Consider the following 18876-nt stretch of genomic DNA (forward strand, 5'->3'; position numbering starts at 1 on the left):
AGGAGTTGCATTGTAGAAGTATTGCATAGTCATATTTCATGCAACACAGCTACTATACAGACTTGTAGCAAGTAAGCAATTGCATAAATATATGCATAAAAACTATTGTTACCAGACAAGCGTTCAGTTGGGAAATACTTTCGCACGCGGCTTACTCACCAGACTTGGCTCCGTTCGATTACTATTTATTTGTATCGATGGGACACGCACTTTCTGACCAGCACTTCGCTTCTTACGAAAATGGCTCGATGACTGGTTTGCCTAAAAAGAGACACAGTTTTTTTGACGTGGCATCCACCAATAGCCAGACAGGTGGGAAAAATGTATAGCTAGCGATGGGCAATACTTCGAATAAAATATTTTTAATCATTTTCATACAATAAACGTGTATTTTCTATATAAAAATTCCGGTTTCATATTTACATACCTGGTACAATAATGAGTCATGAAAAAGATAAACCCATGTAAAAGACAAGATTGAATGAGGTATATTCTTATACCAGTAATATATCAGTTAGCAGAGATAGCTGGTCCTAATTGCCTCATTAATTTGTAACATTCTTGAAGTCTCTTTATATCTCCTACCCTCTCAAGAGTTTTAGCAGCTTCTGCAAGCATGCCTGCACGTTCTCCAGGAGAGGCTAATAATAGTGGAGGTAAATGTCGGCAAGCTAAACATAAAGCTACCGCGTGTTCTCTTTCTCCAGTATATTGATCTTGTGAACGATCTTTTCCACGGATAATTGAAGAACGTGAATTTCTGTGATGTAAGCTACGGTCTAACAATATTTGAGTTTTCACTGGTGTTGCTCCCGCCATTATACGTGTTGTGGCTTCATAAACAAATACTCTTGCTAAAGTAGACTAAAAAATACGTGACAATTGTTAAAAACAATAATTAACTTATAAATTATAATATTAGAAAATATATATAAACTTACTGGAATATGTTGACATAATTGTCTCAAACAAGCTAAATCACGTTGAAAACCTCCAAGAGATATATTTGTAGTTAATTTTTCTAAATCGTTATCTAATTCCTGCCAAAGTGTAGTTCGCATTTCAAGTAACCAATCACAAATCCACAATTGAGTAAGCTAAAACAATAATCAAAGCTAATAAGAAAATTATTATTAATTTTGTAGATTTGATTGATTTGTTGGATTCAGGAGCTGTTAAATGCTATCTATCCCTAAGAAAAAGTTTTGATTCCATTTTCTACCATCCTGTAAAATATTATAAGCCAAATTCTTAGAAATCATTTCATTTCTTTTTAAATTAAGGACAAAGGAGTTGATAAATCATCTGGTATGTAAAAAATTTTTTAGGAAGACTACTATACATAGGTAAAGAGAATCCCTTTAATTTCAAATGGAGTGAGATATTAACATTTCTTTATTCAAAGAGCTCTTATTAAATATTTATAATATTTAATATTTATCTTATTAAATATATATAAGAATAATATTTAACTTGAATATTTTTTGACTTTGCACAGTTAAAGAGTTATGGTAAAAAATACGTGTTTCTCTCAAGAGAAACTCCAGAAGGTAAACAGAGAAGAAAGGAGGGGAAAAATATATGTATAAATGTATTCCAAAGTGAAAATTATTTTAATAAATGTTTAAAATGATGTCTTTAGATTTCTAAACACCTATTAAGTCTTTCATAAATACTGTTTTAAGCATTTCATAGCGTTAATGAAATAACCAATGTGTATGCGCAGTAAATACTTTTAAGTTTATATTTTCCTTTATTGTAGGATATATTAAATATTTAATCATCATATGAGAAGATGATTAAATAGTACGGTTCATCTCTCTAAAGAATTTAAAATTTACATTGTTCATAAAATATTTCAAGAAATTACCTTTCTATTATCAAACAAATAGGTAAAAAAATATGTTTATAAAAAGAGTTGAAATATATTCTTGTCTCTAAATGTATCTAGAACTGCATTGAATTATTTATTAAATCTCTTTAATTGTGCAGAATAAAAAGAAATGTTTTAAGTAAATGTTACTCTGTTTGATATGAGTTACCTAAACGAAGAAAATGCATTTAAGATAAATGAAGGAGGCTGCCTTTAAACTTTTCTTAGTAGTCTTAAAAAAATTGATTGCACTCCAAATGATTACCCCGCTATCACGTTTAATTTAGGAAAGAAAGAAAATATGTACAATAGTTTATAAGAAAACAGTCTATAACATTTTATTTCGTCTACCCTGTATATATATATTTATCTACCACATATGACGCTGAGACCTGCCACAGGAGTTTCACTCTAGAAGTACTGCATAGTTATATTTCATGCAATGCCACTAGAGTGCTCACTTGTAACAAGTAAGCAATTGCATAAATATATGCATAAAAACTATTGTTACCAGACAAGCGTTCAGTTGGGAAATACTTTCGCACGCGGCTTACTCACCAGACTTGGCTCCGTTCGATTACTATTTATTTGTATCGATGGGACACGCACTGTATATATATAAATATTTATCCACCTCATATGACGCTGAGACCTGCCACAGGAGTTGCATTGTAGAAGTATTGCATAGTCATATTTCATGCAACACAGCTACTATACAGACTTGTAGCAAGTAAGCAATTGCATAAATATATGCATAAAAACTATTGTTACCAGACAAGCGTTCAGTTGGGAAATACTTTCGCACGCGGCTTACTCACCAGACTTGGCTCCGTTCGATTACTATTTATTTGTATCGATGGGACACGCACTGTATATATATAAATATTTATCCACCTCATATGACGCTGAGACCTGCCACAGGAGTTGCATTGTAGAAGTATTGCATAGTCATATTTCATGCAACACAGCTACTATACAGACTTGTAGCAAGTAAGCAATTGCATAAATATATGCATAAAAACTATTGTTACCAGACAAGCGTTCAGTTGGGAAATACTTTCGCACGCGGCTTACTCACCAGACTTGGCTCCGTTCGATTACTATTTATTTGTATCGATGGGACACGCACTTTCTGACCAGCACTTCGCTTCTTACGAAAATGGCTCGATGACTGGTTTGCCTAAAAAGAGACACAGTTTTTTTGACGTGGCATCCACCAATAGCCAGACAGGTGGGAAAAATGTATAGCTAGCGATGGGCAATACTTCGAATAAAATATTTTTAATCATTTTCATACAATAAACGTGTATTTTCTATATAAAAATTCCGGTTTCATATTTACATACCTGGTACAATAATGAGTCATGAAAAAGATAAACCCATGTAAAAGACAAGATTGAATGAGGTATATTCTTATACCAGTAATATATCAGTTAGCAGAGATAGCTGGTCCTAATTGCCTCATTAATTTGTAACATTCTTGAAGTCTCTTTATATCTCCTACCCTCTCAAGAGTTTTAGCAGCTTCTGCAAGCATGCCTGCACGTTCTCCAGGAGAGGCTAATAATAGTGGAGGTAAATGTCGGCAAGCTAAACATAAAGCTACCGCGTGTTCTCTTTCTCCAGTATATTGATCTTGTGAACGATCTTTTCCACGGATAATTGAAGAACGTGAATTTCTGTGATGTAAGCTACGGTCTAACAATATTTGAGTTTTCACTGGTGTTGCTCCCGCCATTATACGTGTTGTGGCTTCATAAACAAATACTCTTGCTAAAGTAGACTAAAAAATACGTGACAATTGTTAAAAACAATAATTAACTTATAAATTATAATATTAGAAAATATATATAAACTTACTGGAATATGTTGACATAATTGTCTCAAACAAGCTAAATCACGTTGAAAACCTCCAAGAGATATATTTGTAGTTAATTTTTCTAAATCGTTATCTAATTCCTGCCAAAGTGTAGTTCGCATTTCAAGTAACCAATCACAAATCCACAATTGAGTAAGCTAAAACAATAATCAAAGCTAATAAGAAAATTATTATTAATTTTGTAGATTTGATTGATTTGTTGGATTCAGGAGCTGTTAAATGCTATCTATCCCTAAGAAAAAGTTTTGATTCCATTTTCTACCATCCTGTAAAATATTATAAGCCAAATTCTTAGAAATCATTTCATTTCTTTTTAAATTAAGGACAAAGGAGTTGATAAATCATCTGGTATGTAAAAAATTTTTTAGGAAGACTACTATACATAGGTAAAGAGAATCCCTTTAATTTCAAATGGAGTGAGATATTAACATTTCTTTATTCAAAGAGCTCTTATTAAATATTTATAATATTTAATATTTATCTTATTAAATATATATAAGAATAATATTTAACTTGAATATTTTTTGACTTTGCACAGTTAAAGAGTTATGGTAAAAAATACGTGTTTCTCTCAAGAGAAACTCCAGAAGGTAAACAGAGAAGAAAGGAGGGGAAAAATATATGTATAAATGTATTCCAAAGTGAAAATTATTTTAATAAATGTTTAAAATGATGTCTTTAGATTTCTAAACACCTATTAAGTCTTTCATAAATACTGTTTTAAGCATTTCATAGCGTTAATGAAATAACCAATGTGTATGCGCAGTAAATACTTTTAAGTTTATATTTTCCTTTATTGTAGGATATATTAAATATTTAATCATCATATGAGAAGATGATTAAATTGTACGGTTCATCTCTCTAAAGAATTTAAAATTTACATTGTTCATAAAATATTTCAAGAAATTACCTTTCTATTATCAAACAAATAGGTAAAAAAATATGTTTATAAAAAGAGTTGAAATATATTCTTGTCTCTAAATGTATCTAGAACTGCATTGAATTATTTATTAAATCTCTTTAATTGTGCAGAATAAAAAGAAATGTTTTAAGTAAATGTTACTCTGTTTGATATGAGTTACCTAAACGAAGAAAATGCATTTAAGATAAATGAAGGAGGCTGCCTTTAAACTTTTCTTAGTAGTCTTAAAAAAATTGATTGCACTCCAAATGATTACCCCGCTATCATGTTTAATTTAGGAAAGAAAGAAAATATGTACAATAGTTTATAAGAAAACAGTCTATAACATTTTATTTCGTCTACCCTGTATATATATATTTATCTACCACATATGACGCTGAGACCTGCCACAGGAGTTTCACTCTAGAAGTACTGCATAGTTATATTTCATGCAATGCCACTAGAGTGCTCACTTGTAACAAGTAAGCAATTGCATAAATATATGCATAAAAACTATTGTTACCAGACAAGCGTTCAGTTGGGAAATACTTTCGCACGCGGCTTACTCACCAGACTTGGCTCCGTTCGATTACTATTTATTTGTATCGATGGGACACGCACTGTATATATATAAATATTTATCCACCTCATATGACGCTGAGACCTGCCACAGGAGTTGCATTGTAGAAGTATTGCATAGTCATATTTCATGCAACACAGCTACTATACAGACTTGTAGCAAGTAAGCAATTGCATAAATATATGCATAAAAACTATTGTTACCAGACAAGCGTTCAGTTGGGAAATACTTTCGCACGCGGCTTACTCACCAGACTTGGCTCCGTTCGATTACTATCGTATTTATTTGTATCGATGGGACACGCACTGTATATATATAAATATTTATCCACCTCATATGACGCTGAGACCTGCCACAGGAGTTGCATTGTAGAAGTATTGCATAGTCATATTTCATGCAACACAGCTACTATACAGACTTGTAGCAAGTAAGCAATTGCATAAATATATGCATAAAAACTATTGTTACCAGACAAGCGTTCAGTTGGGAAATACTTTCGCATGCGGCTTACTCACCAGACTTGGCTCCGTTCGATTACTATTTATTTGTATCGATGGGACAAGCACTGTATATATATATATATATAAATATTTATCTACCACATATGACGCTGAGACCTGCCACAGGATTTGCGTTCTAGATGTACTGCATAGTTATATTTCATGCAACACAACTAGAACTGCAAACTTGTAACAAGTAAGCAATTGCATAAATATATGCATAAAAACTATTGTTACCAGACACTTTTAATTTTGTGAGAATTACACAATATACTTAAAGTTACTACATATATAATTCATTATTTGATCATTTTCTTTTGTTTTATGAAAAAAAGTGTAATGATATTCATTTTGAGAAGATAAATAACATAAAAACAGATTTTTCAAAAATCATAAATTTCAAAAAATATAAAAAAAATTAAATATTTTATTTCCGTATTCGAATCATATGTTATATAATTTATTACTTCATAATTTCTAAATTTATTATCTGTGTAAAATAAAAGCATTGCAAAAAGATATAAGTAATTATAACAATTTTTGTATAAAAGAATTGAATATATTAATATATTATAAACATAATATTTAAATATCTTACCAAAACGTTTTGGGATGACTGTTGCTTGCAATTATAATAAACCAAACATTGTTCAAGCAATATTCCTGCCTGATCAATAAAACGCATAGAGACTGATTTAGTAGTCGCTTTTGCTGCTTGCAAAGCATTTAAAACAATATATGGTAGTGGACTAATACTATTATTATTATTGCAAAGTTGATAACATTTTTCATAAGGAAATTTGCTTTCAACAATGCTCCATGCTTGTGAATCGTCTTCTTTCAATCTCCAACATGCTGCTAGATATATAACTGCTCCCCACCATAATCCAATTTCATCTTCGCAATCTAAAACATTGATTCACCAAATTCTATTTATTAGTTAAAGAAAAAAAAGGAAGAAAGAAATTTAATGCCATCCAATACCACCAATGAACTCATTAAACAAGATATTATTTAAACTTACGTGTAACTGTAACTTTGTTAGTACATAAAAATCCAGCATCTATTCCAGCAGAAGCCATAATAGTTTGTCCATATTCTAATATTGAAGATAAATGAGCATCTCCAACAGTACCGGTTAAAATACGTAAACAATGTCCGATTAAATAATCTCTATATGCACGTGAAGCATACGATAAAGGATCAGCTTTACTAGTTGGTATCAGCTTTACCACCGACATCGGCTACAATAACAAATCGCTATGGACGGAAAACGATGCTCTGTGTTTGGTGGGATCAGAAGGATGTGATCTATTATGAGCTGTTAAAACCTGGCGAAACCGTTAATACTGAGCGCTACCGACAACAAACGATCGATTTGAATCAAGCTTTGCGTGCAAAACGACCAGAATATGAAAAAAGGCAACACAAAGTAATTTTGCTCCATGATAATGCACCATTGCATACAGCAAAACCGGTCAAGGAAACGATCGAAGCGTTCAGTTGGGAAATACTTTCGCACGCGGCTTACTCACCAGACTTGGCTCCGTTCGATTACTATTTACTTGTATCGATGGGACACGCACTGTATATATATAAATATTTATCCACCACATATGACGCTGAGACCTGCCACAGGAGTTGCATTGTAGAAGTATTGCATAGTCATATTTCATGCAACACAGCTACTATGCAGACTTGTAACAAGTAAGCAATTGCATAAATATATGCATAAAAACTATTGTTACCAGACACCTTTAATTTTGTGAGAATTAAACAATATACTTAAAGTTACTACATATATAATTCATTATTTGATCATTTTCTTTTGTTTTATGAAAAAAAGTGTAATGATATTCATTTTGAGAAGATAAATAACATAAAAACAGATTTTTCAAAAATCATAAATTTCAAAAAATATAAAAAAAATTAAATATTTTATTTCCGTATTCGAATCATATGTTATATAATTTATTACTTCATAATTTCTAAATTTATTATCTGTGTAAAATAAAAGCATTGCAAAAAGATATAAGTAATTATAATAATTTTTGTATAAAAGAATTGAATATATTAATATATTATAAACATAATATTTAAATATCTTACCAAAACGTTTTGGGATGACTGTTGCTTGCAATTATAATAAACCAAACATTGTTCAAGCAATATTCCTGCCTGATCAATAAAACGCATAGAGACTGATTTAGTAGTCGCTTTTGTTGCTTGCAAAGCATTTAAAACAATATATGGTAGTGGACTAATACTATTATTATTATTGCAAAGTTGATAACATTTTTCATAAGGAAATTTGCTTTAAACAATGCTCCATGCTTGTGAATCGTCTTCTTTCAATTTCCAACATGCTGCTAGATATATAACTGCTCCCCACCATAATCCAATTTCATCTTCGCAATCTAAAACATTGATTCACCAAATTCTATTTATTAGTTAAAGAAAAAAAAGGAAGAAAGAAATTTAATGCCATCCAATACCACCAATGAACTCATTAAACAAGATATTATTTAAACTTACGTGTAACTGTAACTTTGTCAGTACATAAAAATCCAGCATCTATTCCAGCAGAAGCCATAATAGTTTGTCCATATTCTAATATTGAAGATAAATGAGCATCTCCAACAGTACCGGTTAAAATACGTAAACAATGTCCGATTAAATAATCTCTATATGCACGTGAAGCATACGATAAAGGATCAGCTTTACCAGTTGATATCAGCTTTACCACCGACATCGGCTACAAGAACAAATCGCTATGGACGGAAAACGATGCTCTGTGTTTGGTGGGATTAGAAGGATGTGATCTATTATGAGCTGTTAAAACCTGGCGAAACCGTTAATACTGAGCGCTACCGACAACAAACGATCGATTTGAATCAAGCTTTGCGTGCAAAACGACCAGAATATGAAAAAAGGCAACACAAAGTAATTTTGCTCCATGATAATGCACCATCGCATACAGCAAAACCGGTCAAGGAAACGATCGAAGCGTTCAGTTGGGAAATACTTTCGCATGCGGCTTACTCACCAGACTTGGCTCCGTTCGATTACTATTTATTTGTATCGATGGGACAAGCACTGTATATATATATATATAAATATTTATCTACCACATATGACGCTGAGACCTGCCACAGGATTTGCGTTCTAGATGTACTGCATAGTTATATTTCATGCAACACAAATAGAACAGCAAACTTGTAACAAGTAAGCAATTGCATAAATATATGCATAAAAACTATTGTTACCAGACACTTTTAATTTTGTGAGAATTAAACAATACACTTAAAGTTACTACATATATAATTCATTATTTGATCATTTACAATTTAGTGAGATTTCGATTTGTTTAAAATTTGTAGATATCTATATGAAATAATCCTTTGAATCCTATTGAATCTTATTTCCGGCCCATGAAAATTAGTACATTTCCTTTCTAGAACAAAATATTTCGTCAACTCCTCATTGAGAAAATCAAGGTAGTCAGAATATAATGTCCAACTAATTTTCCATCAATCTTTTAAAAGAAGAAGACTTCTCGTAGTTCGAGTAATGTAAGAATTCCAACAATTGAAATACACATATTTATAAAAATTGTACATGTATGCTCGAAAGGATCACACGCAAAGGATCAAAAATATCGGAAAATACTCAATATCGTAATTGCAATACGCTTAAAATGTAATTCCAGTACACAATGTGTTAACGTTTCAGAATCAATGCGTACTTTGTATCGATGTCGATATTGTAACAATGTTGAAAGCTACGGCCACAAATTGAACTTATACAGGGTGTCTCACAAACGAGATCACCTAAATATCTGCCTTATTTACGATTGTGCGAAAAAACACTTCTGAAGGCAACTATTGTATTTCAAGGGTAGCTCGCAACGATGATGTTTCACGAGATTTCAAGGGGTGATCGATACACTTTTCATTCTTTATATAAAAGTATTAAGGTATTAAGGTATCTGAAAATGCTTAGTTTAAAAGACCTTAATTTTGACCTTAATTTTGTAAAACTCGTAAAACGGCGCAAAGTGATACACGGTTTATGTTTCCCTGTCTTTCCTACGCTACATTCGATGAAATTAAATAAAATCGGAATATCTTTTAAACAAGCATTTCTTACGCAATTACCTTGATACTTTCGCGCAGAGAACAATCCATTGGTATAAACAAATATATGGAGCTCTATTTAACGAAAATACCGATAACTTGAAACGACTAGAAATCTCCTAAAAAAAAAAAAAAAAAAAAAAAAAAAGAAAAGAAAACGAAAAATTTCTTTCTAGCATTACACACATGCCCATTGAAATGGTTCAACTTTGTCCTGAGAAGTATTTGCATACAATCGTAAATAAGGTAGATATTACGTTTAATTGGGACACCCAGTATAGATCCAAAACTTGCTATCCAATCCCTTTAACGTGTAACCACCAAACCGTTGGCAATGAACTTTATAATCGTTTCGTTGCACGTATTTCATTTCAACGGTGGAATTGTCGTCAGAACCTCGTTCAGATCGTCTTTCGTTCGTTTATTCGTTCGTTATTGACCTTCTATCTCATCCGTGTGTTCGCTCGCTGAGCGTTACGCCGATATCATTATCGGAACGTGACACGCCTGTTGCTCTCGACACGGTGACGCACAGTTTACGGAAACTTTTGTAAGGTAGCAAGATCGTAACGCAATAATCCAGTCGATAAAATGACGGAACTTGTTTCGAATCCGTGATACTATCCGACACTGGATCGAACCAACGAGATTATTGAGTTTTTACACGGTGAAGCTTGTTTTAATGTGATTTGCTTTAGCTACTAGCGTGATTAAAATTATCAACCCGCAATTTTTCTTACCATTGCGTTTTATGACCATATAATAAATGATATAGTTCATACAAATGCACAAATTATTAATAAAGATATATCCTCGAAGCGGTGGAATTATTAGAATCATCAAAATTACTAGTTTTTAATTTTTCATACAGTTTACATAAAAATGAAATATATGTTAAGAAACTTTTGATGCTAGAATTACTCGAATGATTAAAATTACCAATTTATAATTCCTTTCTAAAAGTTTAAGAAATATACAATAAGTTGCAGCAAGTTATATAGTTTATATAAATATAGAAAACCAATTTAGTAAATTACATTCTACTACTATCGATTATTATATCTACTACCATCAATAATTAATGAAATGATCATTTTTGTTATAGATTAAAAACATATTAGTTCTGAGATTATTAACTCTTTTTCGTACTTCTATTCAACGTTATCAACATTTTTTCTTGCTCCAACTGTGCAATTTCCAATTTCTGCAGAATATTTATGTCGCTTTTTCTAAAATTTGATTCAATATAGAATGCCGATAGAATGAACATAAATATATGAAATGATAAGAGAAAGTAAAGAAATATTGAAAAAATACGTTGAATTAACGAATTTTTCGTAAACTTCCATGTCTGTAAAATATCATTATTTCAATATTATTTGACAATATTTAATCATGTCATCGGTAACTAAAAATTGTTGTTTCAAGAAAAATTTCCCCCAACTGCTTAACTTAAGTGATATACTACTTTCAGTATCCCTGAATACATAATATTTGATAAAATTAGTCAAGATTCCAGTTTCTATATTAAAATCAAAAATATTAGAAGATAGAAATAGCTATGTTAAAGTAAAAAATATTAAATTATTAAAGCTTGTATATAAAAATAACCTAATGATATTAGAATAATACCTAAATTATCACGCACATAGCTTACATTCGTAAATAAAAGTTTCACGTCGTGCAATTGTAATTGGCATAAACATGGCTAGACGATATTGCGACAGATCCAACGAATATCCTATATCCGGTGCATTTTTCAAAGCCCTTTATCCAACGATATGTGTAAACATTTCATTTGACAGCAGGAGCAAACCTCTGTTGGATTTCATATGTATAAATCCTGGTGGACGCAAACATTATCAAAGTATTTTATTCTTTTTTACTTTTTTTTATCTTTTATTCTTCAAAGTATCAAGATATTTTATTTTACACAGAATATGAAAATAAGAACCGTTTGGCATCGTTTCATGGACAGTGATCATCTCGTTTTCTGATCATCTCGTGATCAGAAAAGTCAATTTGCTGAAGTACAAAAAGCGAAAAAAAGGATGAGAAATTGATCGTAAATAGATTTGTGTACGTACCACTTCGTTACGAGGTTGCATATTGTCATAATTGTTGGACGATTCTCGAGCCACTCGAGCCACTCGGGCCAGCCGAGCCACTCGGGCCAGCCGAGCCACTCGGGCCAGCCAAGCCACTCGGGCCAGCCGAGCTACTCGAGTCATTTGAGCTACTCGACGCCTCGTACGTCGGCGGTAATCCAATTCCTTCATCCACACTGTCCTCCTCATCAGGTTCATCTAAACAGTTGGAACCAATGTTAGAGAACGAAGTCGGTAGACAAAGTGGCAACTGAAATTGACTGAAACCAATCTTTTGATCAGCTTTCTGACCAATCAAAATCAACGGATAAAGGCAAACTTTTTATCCTTTGATCATATCGTAGGAATAATTTTAGAAGAACGAATGTCGAGTACGCGAAAAGAGTAGAAATTTACTATAATTGCACGTCTGTTGAATATTTAAAGTGCTATGAATATTAAATAATAGTATTAAAAGCTACCATCTTTTTTATGAGTTCCAACTTGAAAAATACATCGTAAAAGCTGCTGAAAGCACAAATTTAATATTCGGGAAAGTTCATACAAACGCTGAAACACTTTATCGTTGATGTTTAGAAATCAAGTTTCATGATTAGATTGAAAATTTATACTTGTATGAGCGTAAGGGAAACAGGCCTGGATATAAATTTGTCTCACTTGTTGAATATCGAAACATGTACTTCCGATATTCTATGTACATTTGCATATTACGTTCCATCTTTTCCACAACCATTCCCAAAGCCTCCCACTAATAAATTCCAGAGGCCAGGTAAAAACCTAATTAATCTCCGTGTCTAACTCAAACATACAATTTTATTCTCGTTTGCTCTTTCGTAATTGTGACAACGTACCATTGAGGATAAAAACTACAGAGACTCTTTTCTTTTTTCATACCATTCGCATGGACTTTTTATCCGCGCTTCGTAGCCGAGCTGCGGTGGTCGCTGAAGGATTCTCCGTGTAATTCATAAGTTCCTTTTGTCTTCGTTGGCTCGTGACGCAAGTATTTTTAATTAGGCTCCTAACTGCCACACCTCGCTATACGCAACCAGCTTCTTCGACAAGAAGTGACACTGTTTCATGCTTAGGCAACATTTCGATTTATTCGCGAGATTCGATTTTATCGCCTGTTCCTCTTTTACAGCGTTTCATGCTTATTATGCCAAGTCTGACTTGAAAAAATTATCATTGCCAGATACTATGAAACTTGTAGAGGAGGAATTCGATGATGGTTTCAGATGTAAAGTTGTTTCAAATAGATTGAAATATGTAAGCGATTACGATTATGTTAGGTTGTCCGAGAAGTTTCTTTCGTTTCATAAGGTGATAATAGAATTTTTTTTATTTGGTAGACCATTTACAATCAATTCCCATTGAGAACTAGAAGTAAATTATTTTAGCGCGGTACTGTAACTTGGATTATAAGAGTTTATAGTACGTTTGATTCATTGATGCATTGATGGGAACACCTGTTGAATGAACAGGTGACACCTGTTGATTCACAAACTAGTTACTACGTTTAATTGAAGTTTGCACTGAATTTACATACTTGTATAAATAATTTACTATCTTAACAATTTCATATTTACTGTTCGATTGAAACTGTATTCTTTTTACCATAGTTACTTTAATATTTTAATGTAAAATTTCATTCTTTTAACGATTTTCACAATTTACACGGAAGATCACTTGCATTATCAGTTAAAAATGTTCGAATTGAAATATGGAAAGAATACGATGAAGTTTCGTTATGTAACGACGAATCTATTGAGATATATGTAATTTTGTTTGTTACTCCGGATTAGCTGCGAAGCAGCGACACGCATATAAGTATGAGTGTGTGTGGGGGGGGGGGGAATACGTGCATGCGCAGTGTCCCGCAGAACAGAGGAATGCAACTGTTGCATACGCATGGCGGGAAAAAGATAGTGAGATGTGCTGAGACACGTGCAATGGGTATCTACGAATATTTTGTAAATCACATATTAAATAAATATGAAACTATTTTAATATCATTTCTACGTGTACTGTAAATGGTTCTATACATTTATTTCGGCGACTAAGATCCACAATTCTCAACAGAATCATTACTATCATATTTTGAAAGAAACTGTTTTCTGCGCAGCAGCAAAAAGTGTATATCGTTTTTATCCTAAGTATTCAATTGAAGCGTGGTTTAAGCTTGAGTAGATTTGCATGTAGGCTTTAAAGCGAAATCTTTATTACCTCTACGATAAGATACTTTAAAGGCTTTTTATGAAAGTAGGTATACACATTAAAATCAGTACTCTTTTCCTTTTTCATTTATTTTTTTTTTTCCATTACCTTGTTACGTAAGTGCAAGACAAAAATTACGGAGACTGAAGAAGATAAGTTTATTGTCTTTTATCTACGCTTGAATATATGTGTTACGTCGCGCGAGATGGTCCGTGCGACGTCCCTCCTTTCGGGCTGGCCGCCAAGGCCTACCCCTCGTTACACTGACCTGCAAGAAACCCAAGGAACCACCATAAACCGAAGCTTTCCAGCTTAACTTCTATTCACACAAGTCTTTTCGGTTTATGGATGGTCCTTTGAACGGTCCTTAGGTTTATTGCACACTCTTGCTAATTTCGGAGAAAGCAGCTGTGCCCCGCGAAACAGCTGGTTATAACCAATATAACCAATGGGCATCACGGATCGTTACCCTCACTTTTCTAACGAAAAGTGTGAGCAACGAATCCGCGTGCTTGGTTCCGAAAGGGTACACCCACATCGAGCTTTCCCCCTAAATACTACTCGGAGAGTCAAGTCACTGCTCTTACACTCCTCGGTCAGTCAAGTACTTTGCTCTAACATACCTCGGACTGTTCTTCTACACATCGGCCAGTCAAGTCTACTATTCAGTCACGTTCACGGCATTCAACGCGCAAACGCTATCCACCCTCGGGTCAAACATTGTACTGTCCGACGACCTCCAAGATTTTCTCTATACGGTCTACGGGTTGTAATCTGGTGTAAATATACTTCTGTTATATAACTGTAGACTACAGTTATTCAACCACAAACACCCCTATTATCCCAAAAGAAATAAGGGGATCGCCCTGCTCGCGGTATCGATTCCTATAATCGTAACGGGAATTTACGACTCCCGTTAACGCGCCTCAACGCGAACGCGTCTCCCCAACTCAGTGTATACGCAATTGTAATTATTAAGTGCATAATAAAGTGCGACAAAAAAGAAAGTTAATAGTTGTGTTTCGGCCGAACCTTCATGTATATTTTATAATCTGAGTTGTGACTTGTGATTTTACGTGACAAATGTGTCGTCGGTCGTTAAATTGAATAGTTTGGTAAAAAAGGCCTACGTGACCCTGGCCACGAGCGAACGCGGAACACGTGCGTTAGTGAAGAAGCCAGAGAGTATGAATCGAGAAATCAGGGAGTGCGAGTTGCGTTGTCGAGATAGTGTTGCTAGTGTCGATTCGTATAATCGTAACGGGAATTTACGAGTGCCGTTGACGCGCCTCAACGCGAACGCGTCTCCCCGCGACTGGACTGGACCCATAGTGCCAACTCAGTGTATACGCAATTGTAATTATTAAGTGCATAATAAAGTGCGACAAAAAAGAAAGTTAATAGTTGTGTTTCGGCCAAACCTTCTTGTATATTTTATAATCTGAGTTGTGACTTGTGATTTTACGTGACAAATGTGTCGTCGGTCGTTAAATTAAATAGTTTGGTAAAAAAGGCCTACGTGACCCTGGCCACGAGCGGACGCGGAACACGTGCGTTAGTGAAGAAGTCAGAGGGTATGAATCGAGAAATCAGGGAGTGCGAGTTGCCACGAGTTTTTTTTTACATTCGATTTTAGCACCAGCTTTTTTAAAACTCTGGCAATTAGTTAACAGAATGTGATTTAATCATGGAATAGGTCCATTTATTTTGCTTGTAATCCGAATAATAATCAAGATACAAGAAATATAAGTATCCAAATTTAAAACTGAAGATAAAAGACAATAATGAGCAACCGTGCGCTTGTATTTCTCAACTGTTATCTTAGAATATTTAGTAAAACTGCGAATTATTTAAAAAGAAATAAACATTTTTTCATACAAAATGAAGATAGTAAGCAATAATATAAATTTAAAAATGAAAATGATAAATGGTAATACGAATTAAAAATAAGTAACTATATATGCGTTTATTCTTCGTTACTAGCATTTCATAATATTCAATAAAACTGTGTATTATTTTGAAAGTTCGAAACAGAAAAAACTTTCTTCCATACAAAATGACTTAATAATAAAGTTATACTTTGCATTGCAACTCTTCCGTCACACAAAATCGCTTCATAGAATTTTTCCTCTTTGCTAAAAGAATTATGAAAATTTCCTTTATCGTGTTTTCCTACTTTTCAATCACATTTTGTAAGATTATAACCTTTTCACCCTTCCTTTATTACGTGCTTCCATCATCTGTGGTTTAAAATAATATTAAATCAACAATATCTACCTACACGTTTCAAATGAGTTCTGAAACATTAAGTGACATTTTTTATGGAAGAGTAATTTCAAAATTCAATAATAATTTGTCAATCGACTTTACATTAAAACTACCTTTCCATTTCATATCAGAATTAAATGCACGTTTCTATTGATTTCTTGAACATTTAAAAAGTATTACTAACATTAACTATATGCAAACTAATAATATTAACAAAGACAAATTAATATAGATAACTAAACCAATCTTATTCGTTTCCCACAAAACATTTATCAACTCTCAAAAGGCTTTATATCTTCGAATCGCTTACTTCAACTACTTCGCATAAAGATCACAAAAACGTGAAATCGCGTTCTACTTATTCTGTTAATTTTTGTGGCCGCGCTCTTTTTATCGTATTACGGTATTCGAAGCTTAGAACGACTTTCTTACGATCTCTTTGAAACTTGGACAACGCGTTATTTAGTATATTATTTATTCACGATTGAATTTTTAGAAAGTCTAGCCTTAGGAATGGATTCATCTTCAAAGTTAAAATCTTAACGTGTAATCCCTATAGTCACAGTCGATTCGACTTCGACTCGATTCGATTTCGATTAATTACGGAAAAGCCTTTCTTACAAAGTTCTTAAGAAACTATTGTGTTGCGTAAAATGCTTTTCGAATAAAAGTAATGTGAAATATGTAACATCAGTAATTTCGGCGTCCAAAATGTTATTCGTAATACGCATTATTATGTGAAGTTCTGTTCTTCTCTGAATTATCTGTTAGTGTGCGTTTGTAAAAAGCGTAGACAACCAAGAAATTTCTTCCTAGAAATACAATTTGAGACGTGCACAGAAAATACGACTTTCGAGTCTCGGTGTGTTTTACTTTCGGGAAATATCGTCCCGCTACAAATCCCTTAAAAGTCTCTTTATGATAATTCTATATAACATGTAAATTTCATCCGCGACTTTCTATAGGGAGATACGAAAATCGCCGCCGGCTAATAATTGTTGATGTAGGAAATGTAAAGACGTGATTGATAGTTGGTAACTGAATGTTGTTGTTTTCATTTAATTTTGTAGAATTTCATAGGTTGATATAAAATGTTTTTAATTGAACAATTATGAAATACATATTTCATGTGAGAAATTTCAAACAAGAATAAAAATGTATATAAATTTCAGCGAGTTGCAGAATATCGGGGATAATTTATAATACATGAATTCAATGTTATTCGATTCTGGAAATAAATATAAAAATAGTGCAAATAATTTTTATCTAGCATCTAACACATTTTACAATGATTGGTGATTGCTTGATTTCAAGTACGTAGTACGAGTTTGAATAAGTTTCAATGTAAAATATAATACGCCTAATTAGTTTTGAAAATTGTGTTGAAAGAGACTTAATGTTGAAGCTATCAAGCTAGCAAGAAATCAAATAAACAAAGTTCTTTATGTACAAAGAGAAATAAGGAAAAAATTGATACAAACATTGAAAGTTTATTTAGAAATTGTAACAATTGGAAAAAGATAATATTTCTAAATATTCTACTTTAATCGTAAAAGGTTAACGTTAATAGCCTGCTTTCACCGATACATGTTATATCCTTCACCCTCTTCTGTATCTTTTTGTAGGTTATTAAATACTATCCGTAATCTATTTCTATCGCACGATGGTTAACCACAACAGTGTAAAATCTAATTTTCTCATGTTATTGTAATTTCCTAATAAACTGCTTGTAGACCTACAACTAAAATTTTATCTAACAGACTACAATTAAATCTAAAATTAATACAAAGTTTTGTCACGAATATAATTTCTATTTATGTGATGTATGAGTGTACCTTATAGCAAAAACGCAATCCGCGATAACGCGAAACAAGTGGTTTTGTTTAAAACGTATAAATATAGTTTTTATTACGTGGAGATAATTCGAGTCCTAAGGCGTTTAGGCTGAATTGCTGTCAAGGATTAGAGATTTATTTTTCTGCACATATTTGCGAGAAGCAATATATAATTGCTTTTTATATGACCTAACTGAAGATCTTATGCAATATACAATAATATTATCTGTAGATTGATGCACTTTAATAGATTAATACATTTTCAGTTATTTTTTATGTATAGATATACAGTGGGAAAGATCTTTATATAATTTTCTAATCTCGTTATCTGTGTTGATTATACTAATTTAATACTCCATCTAATAGATTAAACTTTGGAATGATTAAAAAGTAGTTATATACTCTTAAGGAAATATCATATCTGAAACAAGAAATAAAGCTTTCTTGTATTAAAATGTTAGTTCATATGGTAAGACGTCTGATTGACGGAGACATGATACTTAAAATAAAGTATCGCGTCCTAAACAGTAAATAAACCTTTTTTGCATTAGAAAATCAATTGGTGCGATGAAATACTTC

At 32.7% G+C, this 18876-nt stretch overlaps 2 protein-coding genes across 2 annotated transcripts; both read right to left on the reverse strand.

Moving 5' to 3' along the window:
• Positions 1-295: 295 nt before the first annotated feature.
• On the reverse strand, positions 296-1123 carry LOC132915888 (sterol regulatory element-binding protein 2-like). Its single transcript, XM_060975653.1, has 2 exons — positions 942-1123; positions 296-864 (listed from the first exon to the last, which is right to left on the reverse strand). The coding sequence occupies exons 1-2, from the start codon at positions 1059-1061 to the stop codon at positions 511-513; spliced, it is 474 nt and encodes a 157-aa protein (XP_060831636.1). The 5' UTR covers positions 1062-1123; the 3' UTR covers positions 296-510.
• Positions 1124-3095: 1972 nt separating this feature from the next.
• LOC132915896 (sterol regulatory element-binding protein 1-like) lies at positions 3096-6974 on the reverse strand. Its single transcript, XM_060975664.1, has 4 exons — positions 6758-6974; positions 6332-6639; positions 3734-3889; positions 3096-3656 (listed from the first exon to the last, which is right to left on the reverse strand). Exons 1-4 carry the CDS (start codon positions 6972-6974, stop codon positions 3303-3305), a joined length of 1035 nt encoding a protein of 344 aa, XP_060831647.1. The 3' UTR covers positions 3096-3302.
• Positions 6975-18876: the final 11902 nt, after the last annotated feature.

The sequence above is a fragment of the Bombus pascuorum genome, unplaced genomic scaffold, assembly GCF_905332965.1.
Source record: "Bombus pascuorum unplaced genomic scaffold, iyBomPasc1.1, whole genome shotgun sequence".
NCBI classification, from domain to species: domain Eukaryota; kingdom Metazoa; phylum Arthropoda; class Insecta; order Hymenoptera; family Apidae; genus Bombus; species Bombus pascuorum.